Source organism: Salarias fasciatus, chromosome 15, assembly GCF_902148845.1.
Source record: "Salarias fasciatus chromosome 15, fSalaFa1.1, whole genome shotgun sequence".
In the NCBI taxonomy this organism is placed as follows: domain Eukaryota; kingdom Metazoa; phylum Chordata; class Actinopteri; order Blenniiformes; family Blenniidae; genus Salarias; species Salarias fasciatus.
This window is the reverse complement of record NC_043759.1, coordinates 596,844-612,350: the sequence shown is the minus strand read 5'-3', so window position 1 is coordinate 612,350 and position 15,507 is coordinate 596,844. Positions and strand designations below refer to the sequence as shown.

The 15,507-nt window shown below is 47.5% G+C and overlaps 1 protein-coding gene across 2 annotated transcripts; it reads left to right on the top strand.

The window, feature by feature from the left end:
- The first annotated feature begins 494 nt into the window (after positions 1–494).
- LOC115401727 (uncharacterized) lies at positions 495–15,282 on the top strand. 2 transcript variants are annotated; one of them, XM_030110020.1, is made up of 7 exons: positions 495–661; positions 810–835; positions 9,500–9,691; positions 9,991–10,193; positions 10,982–11,051; positions 13,500–14,165; positions 14,429–15,282. In XM_030110020.1, the coding sequence occupies exons 1-6, from the start codon at positions 636–638 to the stop codon at positions 13,631–13,633; spliced, it is 651 nt and encodes a 216-aa protein (XP_029965880.1). In that variant the 5' UTR covers positions 495–635; the 3' UTR covers positions 13,634–14,165; positions 14,429–15,282. The 2 variants fall into 2 exon arrangements, with proteins under 2 accessions (XP_029965880.1, XP_029965879.1); XM_030110019.1 differs by having other exon boundaries at positions 9,991–10,220.
- Positions 15,283–15,507: the final 225 nt, after the last annotated feature.

The following is a 15,507-nucleotide window of genomic DNA, read 5'->3' as shown; positions in this document are numbered from 1 at the left end:
CACGCGGACCAACGCGCAACGCGCACCCACGCGGACATGTGAAGAATGGACGGGCCTTTACTTTTAAACAGTATTTAGTTACAGTTACTTCTTCAAAAACAGCATCTTAACACCAACCAATTAGGAGGCGAAGTAAATATTGTGTTATTTAAGAGTGTTTAAATACGTCTGGATCTCCTGTAATGGAATTTTAAGGTCATGTTCAATTATTGATTATAGAGCTGATCGTATGATCAATGACATTAATGAAGACTTGACAGGAAACAACATTAATCTGCATGATTCTAATGTTGCTGTGAGACAATATGAGAGAAAACACCCGTCAGTTTCATTTAGAGCTGGAGATAATGGTTCTGCATTTATAAAAAATAAAACACAATAGACTTATATCAATGGACGTCTGGACCAATCAGCGAGGCGTGGAACCTGAAGTCCCTCCTCTTCCTCCCGGACAGCTGATCGCAGCAGTTCTAAACAGTTCCACCCTGGAAGTCGGTTCCTCAAACTGGTGTTTTCCCGTCTCTCGTTCTGAAGCAGGAGTTGATTCCAGCAGCTCCTCCCCCAGGAGGGAAACAGAAAGTGAAAGAATTCAGAGAGGAAGACAAACACTCGTCCTGCTGTGAGAGACGGCAGACATGGAGGACGGCTATCAGCAGATCGGGTCAGTGAAAGTCTTAAATAATATTAAATAATGTGTGTTAATGTCTAATCTCCTTAATCTCCTGAATGAAGCAGCGTTCAGTGAACTCTGTCCTGCTTCCTCTGTCTCTGTGCTGAACTGACTTCTCTTCAACTTCCTCTGTTTTCAGAAGCGAGTCGGAGGAAGAAGTTCCAGGTGAGAAATCATTAACTGTTATATCACACTGTGTGTGTGTGTGTGTGTGTGTGTGTGTGTGTGTGTGTGTGTGTGTGTGTGTGTGTGTGTGTGTGTGTGTGTGTGTGCGTTCTTGTATTTCTATCCTTGTTGGGGCCAAATGTCCCCACAAGGATAGCAAAACGTGGAACGACGTGCCTTGTGGGGACCTTTTTCCGGTCCTAAGTAGGAGAAACAGTGTTTTCTTGACCATGTTGTTGTTACTGAAAAAAGTAAAAGTGCAAAAACATTTCTTTAGGGTTAGGCTTTGTTGTGGTGTGGGTTTGGGTTAGGGTAAGGGTCAGGGTTAGGGGCTAGACATGAATGGGAGTCAATGGACGGTCCCCACAAGGATAGAAATACAAGACTGTGTGTGCATGTGTGTGTGTGTGTCTGTCTGTCTGTGACTACAACATCTCCCATCATGCCTCACTAAAACTCGGTGTACGGCGAGCACAGAGGGACATTCAGCTCTGGAAACTCATCTCCAGCATGGCCACTGGAGCAGCTTCTGAATGTTTTAAAAGTGCAACAAGGAGGAAAGTTATAAAGGAAGGATTTAAGTCGCTGTCGTTTCTCTCCTGGTGTTGAGGAAACGTTCGCTTTGAACATTCTGTCTTCTGCATCGACAATGTTTCGGTCAAATTTTCAGGTATGGAGGAATAACGTCAGTGGGCGGGGCTAAACCATCACTACTTCCTGGTTCCTGTAAGCCTTTAGTACTTCCTGGTTCCTGTAGGCCTTCAGTACTTCCTGTTTCCTGCAGAGTTTCAGTATTTCTGGGTTCCTGTATCCCTTCACTACTTCCTGGTTCCTGCCGACCGTCATTGCTTCCTGGTTCCTGTAGCCCTTCAGTACTTCCTGGTTGCTGTATCCTGTCACCACTTCCTGGTTCCTGCACCCCATTATTATTTTCTGGTTGCGGTAGGCCTTCAGTTTGTTTTTGTTCTTGTTTACTGTCCTCTGTGGGAGGTTGCATTAAATAATATAATAAAAAAAAAAATAATAAAAAAAAAGAAACTGCCTTCAGTACTTCCTGGTTCCAACAGGACTTCAGTACTTCTTGGTTCCTGTATCCCATCACTACTTCCTGGTTCCTGTTACCCTTTAGTACTTCCTGGTTCATGTATCCTGCCGCTACTTCCTGGTTCCTGCATTTTAATCCTAAATTGAAGAACCACTACTTCCTGCTTCCTGCAGCCCATCATTACTTCCTGGTTGCTGTAGGCCTTCAGTATTTCCTGGCTCTAGTTGGCCTTCAGTACTTCCTGGTTCCAGCAGGACTTCAGTACTTCCTGGTTTCTGTATGCCGTCGCTACTTCCTGTTCCCTGCAGCCCGTCATTACTTCCTGGTTCCTGTAGGCCTTCAGTACTTCCTGGTTTCTGCCGGCCAGGGGTGTCCAAAGTTTTTTTGGTGAGGACCAAATACAGAAAAATAAGCAAAGGCTCGGGCCGCTCTGGAGGTGACGTGTTGACATGTGGTCACTGTGTGTTTCTAACTCACCTGTGATGTGAAGAACATGGCTCTCAGTGGGAGCAGTGATGCTGTCCGTTGGATTGAAGGATGGCTGGGATGTCAGGAGAAAGTTTGGTGGTTGAGACACGAAGGACTTCACAGAGATGGCTCGCAGTCACTCTGGATCTCAGTCTGCTTCTGTTCTGATTTAACAGAGAAAATGTTTCTTCACATATGTATGTTGAGCCGAACAGGCTCTCATTCTTTTTGCGTGGCGTCCCATCAGAGGAAACTTGGTATTATCCAAACTGATGGAAGTCAGGGAGGGAGAGAAGCTGATGTTGACTCTTCAGAGCATCGTCACATTGCATTTCAGTCAGTTCTAACTGCAGACTCTCTTCCACTTCTGCATCCACCAGGAAGGGTTTCAAGAACAGCTTGATTTGTTTTTCAATGACAGAAAAATCTTGAAAGCGCTGGTTGAATTCTGTCACGAGAGATGTAATCACAGACACATATTTCTCCTTTTTAGCAGAAAGGTCTGCCTTTGGAAAAGCAGACTTGATTTCGGACAGCGCAGGGAAGTGTGCAGCAACAAAGCTTCGTAGTTGTGTCTCAAACAGGCGGAGCTTTACACAGGAGGTGTGACACCAGCTGTTCTTTGCCTTGTAGGTTCTTGTTCAGTGTATTCAGATGATGAGTGAGATCAACTAAAAATGCCGGGTCTGCCAGCCACAGAGGGTCAGTCAGTTCATGAAGAGGTCGGCCCTTCTCTTTCAAAAACTTGTCGATTTCTGATCTCAGCGAATAAAACCGCTGCAGCACAGAGCCGCGGCTGAGCCAGTAGAGTACATCCCGTCTTCAGCTTCCACATCAGATAAAAAAGCTTGAAATTCCCTGTGGCGCAGTCCTCTAGCTCGAATTATGTTGACAGTTTTTACAACAGTGTTCATCACGTCGCCCAGCTGGACAGTCTTGGCACGCAGTGCTTCTTGGTGGGTTGTACAGCGCATCCTAACAGCCTGACCTCCGCTCTCTTTCACCTTGGCGCACACCATGGACGCCATTCCTTTGCGCTCACCCGTCATGGCCGGAGCTCCATCCGTTGTTCCTCCACAGAGCTTGTCCCATTTGAGCCCCATCTTTTCAACTGCCTCTGACACAGCTTCAAAAGTATTTCCACCCGTCGTTGTACCTTTTAGGCTCATCATATCAAGCAGCTCCTCCGTACAGCAAAAATTACCATTGACTCCCCGCAAAAAAAAGAAGAGCTGTGCAGTGTCTGTGGCGTCTGTGCTCTCATCGCATGCTATCGAGTAAAAATCAAAAGCACAAGCTTTGTCTCTCAGCTGAAGTTTCATGTTGGCTGACAAGTCCTCGACTCTCCGCACCACTGTATTTCTGGATAAGCTCACGTTGTTAGTGATGTGTCGTTCGCGAACGTAATGGCTCTATGAGCCGGCTCTTTGAAGTGAACGACGGGAGCCGGCTCCCCACCAATCAGGAGCCGGCTCCCTTCGAGACGCCTTTTTTCTCTGTCTGAGCTGCTTCGTGTGCTGAGCAGAGGGGGGAGGGGCTGCAGCCGAGCACACACACACACACACACACACAGCAGCAGCACAGTGAGCACAGGACCGGGTCAAGAGAGGAGAGAGAGTGCGATATGGGGGACAAAAAGAAAGAAAGTAAAAAAGAAATTAGTCATATCAGGAAAAGGAGCCAAATTTGGACTCATTTTAATTATATTGATGGCTCCAAAAGCAGAGAGCATTGTCTGCAAGACCAAAATGTCATATAGTCCCCTCTGAGAGAATCTTCTCTAAACAGGTCAGATAATCACCGATGGAAGAAGCCGAATCAGTCGCTCAAAGCTGAGGCACTTGGCGTTTCTAAATGCCAATCTTCAGTAGAGAGTGCTGATTTTTTTCTTTTTGTTTTACACATTTTAATTTATTTTTTTTTTTGCATGTTTTTCAGGGGTTCTGTGTTGTTTCAGTCTAAATTGGTCAAAAGTTGAATTGTAAATAGATAAAAGTTCTTGTATTTTATAGTTTATTTATAGCATTGAAGAGTTAATATTTGTAATTTTTATTTTGTTGTTTTGAATTTTTTTTCAGGGATTCTGTGTTGTTGTTTGACTTTAAATTTGTTGAGTGTATAAAAAACTAAAATTGTTTGTATTTGAGAATTTATTTTTTTGTAGATCTGTAAATCAGTCTGCCCCAGAGCAGCTGTAGCTACAGCAGTAGCTTACCACCACCGAGTATGGTGTGAACAGGTTAATGTGATGTTGCAGTGTGAAGCGCTTTGGGCTCTGTCATGCCGGGTAAAAAGCGCTATACAAGTGTAGTCCATTTACCATTTACCATTTAAATTTATATTTCGTGTGTTTTTCAGGGATCCTGTGTTTCACTTTAAATCTGTTAAGTATAAAAAAGCTAAAAGTTTATTCTTGTATTTCATAGTTTATTTGTTGTTGCACTGAAAAGTAAATATTTGTAATTTACATTTTGTTGTGTTGTGTGTTTTTCAGGAATTCTGTGTTGCTTGACTTTAAAGTTTTTTAGTATAAAAAAGTTAAAAGGTTAGATTAGTTGAAAGTTCACTGCAGAGTGAAAAAATAAAGGCTATCATAATATAGTAGTATAATACTTTTTTTTATTAATTATTAATTCATTTTGTGCATAACGTTACATTATTATTGGTAATATATCCATTAAAGCAACAAAAAAAATCAGAAGAGCCGTTTGGGAGCCAAAAGAGCCGGCTCTTTTTAGTGAGCCGAACTGAAAGAGCCGGTTCCCTAAAAAGAGCCGGAATTCCCATCACTACACGTTGTTGAAATCCTGCACTTTTTCCGGGCACATTACTTCTGTGACTTTGATGAGGCACTGCTTTATGAAGTCACCGTCTGAGAACGGTTTGCCATGCTGGGCAATAAGTTCAGCGACTTCATAGCTTGCTTCTGTGGCATTTTCCTGTATTTTGTTGGCACGAAAAAAACCTGTTGCTGAGCTTGCAGGCGAGCTGCCATTTGCTGGAACTTCTGTGCTCGTTCAGCACTTGTTATGATGCGCAGCTCTGATGCTTGGTCTCATAGTGCCGACGGACATTATACTCCTTCATCACGGCGACATCTTCATGGCAAATCAAACAGACACGCTTTCCGCTGATTTCTTTGAAGAAATATTCATTTTCCCACCGTGTCTGAAATCTTCTGCACTCACTTGCTATCTTTCGTTTCTTCAGCGCTGCCATTTCTGGTGACTCGGTAAATGTTTTTCTTTGATTAATTTTGTTTAGTGGAGAAGCACCTTTTCCGTTACTGGCTCCATCTAGTGTTGAAACTGAGAAGTGCAACAGAGTTGAGCTCAAGCGCCATGTGCGGGCCATATTCAACTATATTTTCAGAATTTGCTGCGGGCCAATAAAAATTGACCCGCGGGCCGCAGTTTGGACACCCCTGCTGTAGGCCTTCTGTACCTCCTGGTACCTGTAGCCCTTCAGTACTTTCTGGTTCCTGTATCCTTTCAGTACTTCCTGGTTCCTGTATCCTGCCACTACTTCCTGGTTCCTGTATCCTGCCACTACTTCCTGGTTCCTGTAGGCCTTCAGTATTTCCTGGTTCTCGTTGGCCTTCAGTACATCCTAGTTCCAGTAGGACTTCAGTATTTCTTGGTTCCTGTATCCCGTCAGTACTTCCTACTTTCTGTTACCCTTCTCTACTTCCTTTTTCCTGCAGCCCGTCATTACTTCCTGGTTCCAGTAGGCCTTCAGTACTTCCTGGTTCCTGGTCACCTTCAGTACTTCCTGGTTCCTGGTCACCTTCAGTACTTCCTGGTTCCTGGTCGCCTTCTGTACTTAATGGTTCCTGCAGAGTTTCAGTACTTTCTGGTTCCTGAAGACCTTCAGTACTTCCTGGTTCCTGTAGGCCAGGGGTCCTCAAATACAAATCTTGAAGAGCCACATTTGTTTTTGTTTTTTATATTGTACAAGCATGGGTCCGCCGGGGGGGGGGGGGGGGGGGGGGGGGGGCAGTGATACTGAGGGATGCCGGGCAGTGCAGTGTGGTGATTACACCGTGCCATCCTGGTTCCTGTATCCCATCACTACTTCCTGGTTCCTCTAGGCCATCAGCACTTCCTGGTTCCTGTTGACCTTCAGCACTTCCTGGTTCCTGTTGACCTTCAGCACTTCCTGGTTCCTGTCAGCCTTAAGTACTTGCAGTCCTTCAGTACTTCCTTGTTCCCCTTGGCCTTCTGTACTTCCTGGTTCCCGTTGGCCATTTAGTACTTCCTGGTTTCCTATAGGCCTTCAGTACTTCCTGGTTCCTAAAGCCCCTCAGTGCTTCCTGGTTCCTGTAGGCCTTCAGTACTTCCTGGTTCATGCCTTCGTACAACTCTGTTTACGACAGGCGCAATAGGACAATCAGCATACGTTGTGTGTGTGTGTGTGTGTGTGTGTGTGTGTGTGTGTGTTGATAGATAGATAGATAAAAACTTTATTAATCTCCCAAGGGAGCAATTCAGGTGTCCAGCAGCAACACATAAATCATTTGCACGCAAATAAATAAATAACAACAGTACGATAAAGCAGTAATAAAGTGCTCATAGTGTTCATAGTGTACTCGGTTCGGCTCAGGCACATCTGTTGAACAGCCTGACTGCTGAGGGGATGAACGACCTCTGGAAGCCTCGGTTCTGCGGCGCAGTGACAGCAGCCTGTTACTCCGGTCACTCTTCTTTTTTTTTTTTTTTTTTTTTTTTCCCTTGTCCTGTTCGGCAGCTGGGGCGTGCAATATTGTATGATTGTAGCCTTTTACTATCCGAACAGATTTTAATGTCAGCAGCAGGACGAGACTGAGTCTCCTCCTGCTGCTGCCTTTATTTAAAGCTGGCATCCGGCATGGCTGAGGACAGGACCGGGACGGAGACGCTCAGAGAGCAGGGACAGAAAGAGAGAAAGATAAAGAGAGGGAGAACGGAAGGGGGGGGGGGGGGGGGGGGGGCACAACCTATGTACAAAGTCACAATAAAAAACAGTGTTGTCGACGCACCACACGCAACCTAGAACAATCCCAAACCCCCAATCTAGACAACACCAAAACAGAGCCGACAACCAACACAGAAAATTACAGAACCATACATACATTTTTTTTTGTTTTGTTTTTTTTTTTTTTCCGAACCATATTAGTGAACAGACCAGGCCACAACAATAAAAGGAGGTGTAGGGGAGGAAGGAAATGCAAGGACACCACAAACCCTTTTTTTTTTTTTTTTTTTTTTTGAATATAGCTAGTAGTAACTAGTAGTAAACTAGGGGCGTGCATCAAGAGAGGTCTGCTACAGATCACCATTAGTCTAACCACCACAAGAAGACAAGGTAACCCAGTATGTGAAGAGTGGTTAAAGATCAACGTGATCATGTGAATATGATGGTGACAGTGATGGTGATAGTGATCATGCATATATGACCTCTGACCTCTGAGAAGGCCAGAAGCAGGCCAGAGAGGCCCTCAGAGCCCAGACAGCCGGCGGACATCACAGAGCCCGGATCCAAGCCGCCCCCCCAGGCAGACGCCCCCGCTCCAGTCCAGAAACGGGGCAGAGGAAAGCCCCGGCCGGGGACCCCGGCAGTCCCGGGGCCCGGGCCCCGCGGAGCCACGACCGGCAGGAGCCGGCAGGGCCGAGAGCCCAGGAGCCAACCCCCCACCCAGGCGGAGGGCCATGACCCCCCCGGGAGAACCAGCCCACACGGGCGGCTACCCACCCCAGGCCAGTACCCCCCCAGTGCTCTGGCCACGCACCCCGAGATCCAGGGCATCCAGGGCAGGAGCAGATTTCTCTCCTCCTCCATGACCCCGTTGGTGGGTCGAGGGTAAAGCCTGTCGTAAAGAAAGGGCCCTATTAGGGGGCTTAGTAGGAAAACCACTACCAACCTGTGTGTCCAACGGTCTCAGTCCTGTCCCTGGAGCCGCTCCCAGCTCAAAGGTGTTAATCCAAAAAGTGAATTACTTGATCATCATGTTACTACTCCCAAAGCCGACTTTCCTGCCACTCTGAGGGGCTCCTCTGGAACTCCCCAAGTTTCTCCTTAACTCTTTCAGCCGCAGTAGGTGCCGTTCCTCGTGGGTTCCTCCCCTGTCGCTGCCAGCCCGGTAGCTCTTTCAGCCGGGACACGCCGGGGTCGCTTCATGCGCGCCAGTGTCGGTCCGGACACCGCTGTCCCAGTGGATTCTCATGTTGGTGTAAGGGGTCTGGAAACGTATGCCATTCGTCTTCAAGCATTTCTGTATCTCGTTGTATTCCCTACGCTTCTGCACAATCTCTGCGGCGTAGTCATGATCAAAAAACAGCGGGTGGTTGCCGAGTTGAAGCTTACCCTTTTTCCAGGCTTCTCTTAACACAGTTTCTTTAGTAGTGAATTCCTGAAAGCTAATGATAAGGGGTCTTGGGGGGCCTCTGGTCTTGGTTTCGGGGCGAGGGAACGATGAGCCCATTGTATCTTTAGGTCCATGTCGGTCGGAAGGTCTGAGACGAAGCGCATCACAGAACTTCCCTCTGTGACTCCAGAGATGTGGATGTTGTTTCTTCTTGATCTGGACTCCAAATCGGTGGGTTTTTGTTGCAGAGTTTTCTGACGTTTTATAGCTGTTGTGAGGCTTCGGTCATTTCCACGGCCAGGTGCTCCACTTGCCCCACTCGTGTCTCCATCTCGCCCACTCGCTCCTTCAGCCCCAGCATCTCTTCGGCCAAACCATCGAGTTCACCACTCACTTCTGTGTGAAAGGAATTAATGTCTTTTCTCAAGTTATCGTTGTCCTTCTTCAGCTCATGTTTTAGCTCTTTTATCACTTCAAGTAGCTCTCCAGGCGTTATGCTCGTTCCAGGTTGTCCTGTAGCTCCACATGAGTTAGCGCTAGCTTGTGATGCTAACGCTACTTTGCTATCTTTGGCGACGGAGCTGTTTTTTTGATTTGAGTCTTTGGCATTGTGGCTTTTGTCTGTCGAGTCTTTATTTCGGCTTATCTCTATCTACCTAGATATTCACTTTCTGCTAGAATAACGAGTCTTTTCATGAAGTTATTGAATCTATGCTGGGAGCTTCTCTGCAGCTCGTCCTTCTACTCCATCTGACCGGAAGTCCACCCTCATTGGTAGTTTTTAACTTGTTTTTTCTTCTGTTTGCAGCTTCTTGGAGGAAGTTCTCCATCATCCTGACAGGAAGAACAAACGGAGCTCATCAGTCTGTTGTCAGAACCTTTAAATCTGAGGGTCAAACTGAGGCGAGGTCTCCTGGAGACGCTGACTACTGTCTGGTTTTCTGTCCCGTCTCTTCTCGGGTCGGGACAGACGTCAGTGAGGCCATGGACCATCTTCCTGGTGAGACATGTCTTCACTAACATTCCTGATCAGATCAGAGAACATTTAGAAAAACTGCTCAGTGCTAATGCTACACGCTAATGCTACAAGTTAATTCTTATGCTACAGGCTAATTCTAATGCTACAGGCTACTGCCAAATGCTAATGCTGCAAGCTAACGCTGGTGCTACAGGCTAATGCTAATGCTGTTCACAGATGGTGCTCCATGCTGCTGTCAGCAGGACTGAGTGAGTTCAGGATTATTGAGGTTCCTCCTTCAGGAACCTGGACTTTAATCAGACCGTGTTCTGTGTTTCCAGCTGGTAAAGACGCCGTTCTGGTGGTGATGCATCACACCTTCAATCCTGAACAAGTGATTCCTCCGAGCCGCAGAGTGGTGACAGACCAGAGAGTCCAGCTGACTCTGGACTGTCTGTTCCACCAGGACGATCTGCTCAGCTGTAAACTCAACAGGAACATGGAGAACGACATCAGGAAGTTCTTCAGAGCCTCCCGGTCACAGGTAACAGAGTCACTGCTCTACTTTGAGGTTTGAGATGATTGTTGTGGAGAAACTCTCAGATTGTCTTACACCCGTTTCTAGTTCTCATGTTGGTCCACTAGTTGGGGCTGTTGCTTGCTTTTGGAGTGAAACCACAGAGAACAGTTCACTGGAAACACGAACAATGGAGAACAGAGACCAGGACAGTATGGCCTCGAACCAAGACCTGGACCAGGAGGATATTTGCCATATTATACCAAACAGCCTCAGTCCTGGTTGATCTGGACCAGAGTCCACTTCAGGGACTTTGAGTCCTGGTTGATCTGGACCAGAGTCCACTTCAGGGACTTTGAGTCCTGGTTGATCTGGACCAGAGTCCACTTCAGGGACTTTGAGTCCTGGTTGATCTGGACCAGAGTCCACTTCAGGGACTTTCTGTTGAAGTCTTGGTTTGGTTCATGTATTAAGTCCACCCTCAACTCTGATCTGAACTCTGGTCCCCTTCAAGCCCTGGGTCTCAGTTCACTTTCCAGCGTCTGTAGTGAGAGGATGTGATGTGGAGTGCAATGCTTTCTGGGTAGTGAATAAAGGAAGTTACAGTGAGGAATGAGTGGTGTGAGTGGAGTGGTGAAGAAGAGCAGGAGCTCACTGAAGATCAGGCATCATGGCTGCTTGTGGCCAGCCACTCGCCAGCTGAAGGGGCGGGACTTCCTGTTTCAGCTTTGAAAACCTGCGGTCAGCCAGAGACGAGTCTCCTCTCAGTCTGTCCTTCCTTGGGTTTTGACTCAGTTCTGACTTGTGGTCTTCAGGGTCGGGTCTCCGCTCCGCCGTCCGGACTCTTCCAGGCTCGGAGGACCAGGATTCTCTTCATCGTCGCAGGTGAGTCCTGCAGCGTTCATCACATTCTCCGCAGAGTTCCTCGTCTCGTCGTCACATTTCTTCAATTCCTGCTGCTGAGCCGACAGAGCAGCTCGCTTCTCCTCTCAGCCCCGCCCACTTTCAGGTGGAGCGCTGCAGCGTCAACAATGACTGGAATTCTTTCTGCTCTAAATTTAGCCTCCATTAAAGTCTCAGCCTCCCAACGTCCCTCAGTCCACCGTCACTGTCCCGTCCTCCACCCGTCCTGGTTCTTCCACAGCTCCACCCCCACCGCTGCTCTCCTCATTCCTCGCTCCCTGCTCCACCCTTTAACATCTACTGCAACACCGTCACCTTCTTCCTCTCTCTTCATAACTTCAAAGATTTACTGACTCCATCAGGACAGACTGTCTCCATCAGGACAGACTGACTCCATCAGGACAGACTGACTCCATCAGGACAGACTGTCTCCATCAGGACAGACTGTCTCCTCCGCCCCTCTGCCACTTGCCCCCCCAGCAGTCACCCTTCTCTCCCCAGCTGCCCCCCAGCCCTGAGGGAATCTTACTACCAACTCCTGCAGTTCCTTCCTCGTCCCTCTGTTTCTTTGCAGTTAGTAATAGTAATAGTTGAGAGTAATAGTTAAGAAGTATCAATAAAGTATTACAAATATTGAAATAGTGTCTGTAAGGCTCCATTAGAACGTATCAATCAATCATCAGAAGTGTTGATTCGCTGTCAGTGAAGCAGCAGAGGTTCTCCCTCAGTGAAGGTCAATGAAGGTCAAGTAACGGTGGAACAAATCAGAATGAAGTACAATTAATATTGGAAACATGTCAACTGGGTTGTTGCGGGGCGTCTGGTTGCTACGGGGCGGCTGGTTGCTACGGGGCGGCTGGTTGCTACGGGGCGTCTGGTTGCTACGGGGCGGCTGGTTGCTACGGGGCGGCTGGTTGCTACGGGGCGTCTGGTTGCTACGGGGCGTCTGGTTGCTACGGGGCGGCTGGTTGCTACGGGGCGGCTGGTTGCTACGGGGCGTCTGGTTGCTATGGGGCGTCTGGTTGCTACGGGGCGGCTGGTTGCTACGGGGCGGCTGGTTGCTACGGGGCGGCTGGTTGCTACGGGGCGGCTGGTTGCTACGGGGCGTCTGGTTGCTATGGGGCGTCTGGTTGCTACGGGGCGGCTGGTTGCTACGGGGCGTCTGGTTGCTATGGGGCGGCTGGTTGCTACGGGGCATCTGGTTGCTATGGGGCGTCTGGTTGCTACGGGGCGTCTGGTTGCTACGGGGCGTCTGGTTGCTATCGGGCGTCTGGTTGCTATGGGGCTGTTGGTCGCTACCGGGCGGCGCCGCTCACCACCCGGCAGTATGGAGCAGGTTTGCCTCCTTTGTGTTTGATGTTGTGAACTTTGACATTCTGAGAGAACGTGACTGATTGTTGGGACCAGGGCTGTCACGATATCAAATTTTCTCTTCAGGATTATCACGGGCAAAAATATCACGATAACGATATTATCACGATATCAGCAAAAATTTAACTAATAATGGTACAAACATTCAGATTCATCTTTACTTTTATTTTTGTTTGTTTTCTCTCTTTTCCCAGATGAATTACAGTCAGAATACCTGTCAAATGAGGTGTTGAAACAATAAGAGAACACGTCGGGCTGGTGGGTTATGAAAACCCTCAGACCCTGTTGGGGTGAAATCCTGTCCCACCACCACACTGCCGGGGATTTTTGTTTGTTTGTTTAAATCGAGGTGGAATGAGCAGCAGCTGCTTCTCTCCAGCCAGAGGCGCCGCTACTGGCTAGGGCCCCGAGCTGAAGGGGGTCCCGAGGGACGGCTGACATCAGTCAATTTCAATGACAAATTTAAGGCGCTACACTAGATGCTGCAACGACAACGTGTTGAAAATCCCCCGCATGGGGCCCTTTTCTGAGTACTCACCGGGTAGTTGCTAGAAGGGGGCCGGCGGAGAAGACGGCGGATATCAGCGACACAACTTGAAACCCCCCGGACACATTACAATGACACGTCTGGAACCTACCTAACGGGGCCCCACTGCTAACGTGCAGTCAGTGCTGCTAAACACACTTTTTTCGGGTGAGGATAGAGCGTCTCGCTGTCGGCTGTTTAGTTCACTCGTGACGCTCGCTAACTGGGAGCCGCGCTAGCTAGGAGCCGTGAGGCTACCGCTGCTCCTGCTGTGTTTACATATGTGTGTGTGTGTGTGGGGGGGGGGGACGAAGCAGGGCGGAAGAACAGGGGCGGATTGTGAAAATACACTTCAACATGTTTCAAGTGGCTTTAGATCCTCTATACGATATTATCATGTGTGCATTTTGAACACGATATTGAAATTTCATGTTTTAATACCACGATTATCGTCAATACCGGTTTACCGCGACAGCCCTTGTTGGGACTGAAGGACACCTGGAGACGCACTGCTCTGTTCCTCTTTGTTCCAGGTATGATCCTTCTCCTCCTCATCATCATCCTCCTGGCCATCTTAATTTTTCACCAGTCCGATCCCCACCCTGGAGGGGATCGGACAAACCAAACCGTCCATCAAGCAGGAGCTGTGAGGACGTCGTCAGCTTAATGACTGGAGGTTGATCAGGTGATGATTGGTTGTAGCAGAGAGTCATGAAGAGTAAGAACATCTGGATCCCATCCTGTGATGTTTGAATGTAAATTAAGAAGATAAAAAAGATTCCTTTTGACCGAGGCTCATCTGTGGAAATGACATGTTTAATTTAGTGTGACTGATCACATGACCTTCTGCTGGTTAAAACACTGCCTCCGTCTCCGTGGAAACGGGGCAACTTTTTTTTTAAAACACTCCGGCTGTTTCTCAGTTCTCAGTACATAGGGTGACCATACGTCCTCTTTTCCCCGGACATGTCCTCTTTTTCCGTCCTGTCCGGGGCGTCCCGGCGGGTTTTTTAAATTCAAGGAAATGTCTGGGGTTCATGTTTCTCAGCCCGTGAACGTAAACTGACCGGCGCTTTGCACACAGTACTGTGATACTTTGTTGCACGACGTAATTATCGAGAGGCGTCTTGTGAGCCGATCTGCGCCACGCACTCACACACACACACACACACACACACACACACACACACACACACACAGTCTTGTATTTCTATCCTTGTGGGGACCGTCCATTGACTCCCATTCATGTCTAGCCCCTAACCCTAACCCTAACCCACACCACAACAAAGCCTAACCCTAAAGAAATGTTTTTGCACTTTTACTTTTTTCAGTAACAACAACATGGTCAAGAAAACACTGTTTCTCCTACTTCGGACCGGAAAAAGGTCCCCACAAGGCACGTCGTTCCACGTTTTGCTATCCTTGTGGGGACATTTGGCCCCAACAAGGATAGAAATACAAGAACACACACACACACACACACACACACACACACACACACACACACACACACACAGACGGAGCAGAGCAGACGGGGCTTCAGACAGCGTAGTGCTTCTTCTTCTTCTGTGGTGTTTAACGGCGGATGGCACCATGTCAACAGGCACATTAGCGCCTCCTCTCGCTACAGAGTGGGATCAGAGAACAATCTAAATTCTGTTTATTAACCCCGTTAATCCAAGGCATGAGATCAATGCTTTCCGACTGTTTACAACACTGTTTATGGAGAACTGATGGATTCCTTCTCTACTTAATTCGACAGCGGAGAAAAAGCCTCAGCTTCAGAGCAGCTTCTCAGATGAACTGCAAAAAAAAAAGTTCCAACATACCGAGATGAAAAATAGAATGTAGAAGAAAAGCAGGATGAAGAAAACAAAGATTAAAAGTATATATCCTTTTTGTTTGTTAAGTTGGTGTTTTGGTGAGACTCTTATATTCTTCTATCTTATTACAGTTATGAAGAAATATATTGTTGAAGCTGGATTTTCTAACAGGAGATTCATATTTAGAACATTATTTAATATTTGTAAAGAGCCTAAGAGAGCTACAAGCTTTTACATTTCATTTATGTTGTTAAAGAAGGTAGTTTCGCATCATTGAAGCATAATAAAGTATGTTCATCAACCCCTAAGAAGCCTCGTGCGCCTCCTCCGTCACTGTCAGGGTTCCCCGTGTGATGAATGAATGCAGTAATTATATGTGTGTGTATATATGTTCCCACTGTCAGTCTTCTGTTAACTCTGCTTTATTTCTCGAATCCAATAAATCAACATTAAACTGTCCTACTGACAGCAACAACCTGACTTTGGAGGTTTTTTTTGTTGTAAACATCTTTATTAACTTTTAAAGGGACTTAAGGCAACTTTTCAAAATGTACCTCAGTGCTGCCGCGATAGGCGCTGCGGGTAACTGCAGCCAGCAGCCAAGGCGGCACAGGAGCGCGCACAAACATTTTACAGAATGTCCGTCTTCACAGCGCTGCACCAGGGATGCTCCTGCTGTTTACTACGTCGCGGATTACTGCAGGACCACAGTGCATGT

Bases quoted from the DNA above. Each gene is read 5' to 3' on its own strand.
- LOC115401727 (XM_030110019.1), top strand. From the start codon at position 636: ATGGAGGACGGCTATCAGCAGATCGG. The intron at 9,692-9,990 runs GTGAGACATGTC...CTGTGTTTCCAG, and splicing joins GGCCATGGACCATCTTCCTG to CTGGTAAAGACGCCGTTCTG. The intron at 11,052-13,499 runs GTGAGTCCTGCA...TCTTTGTTCCAG, and splicing joins GATTCTCTTCATCGTCGCAG to GTATGATCCTTCTCCTCCTC.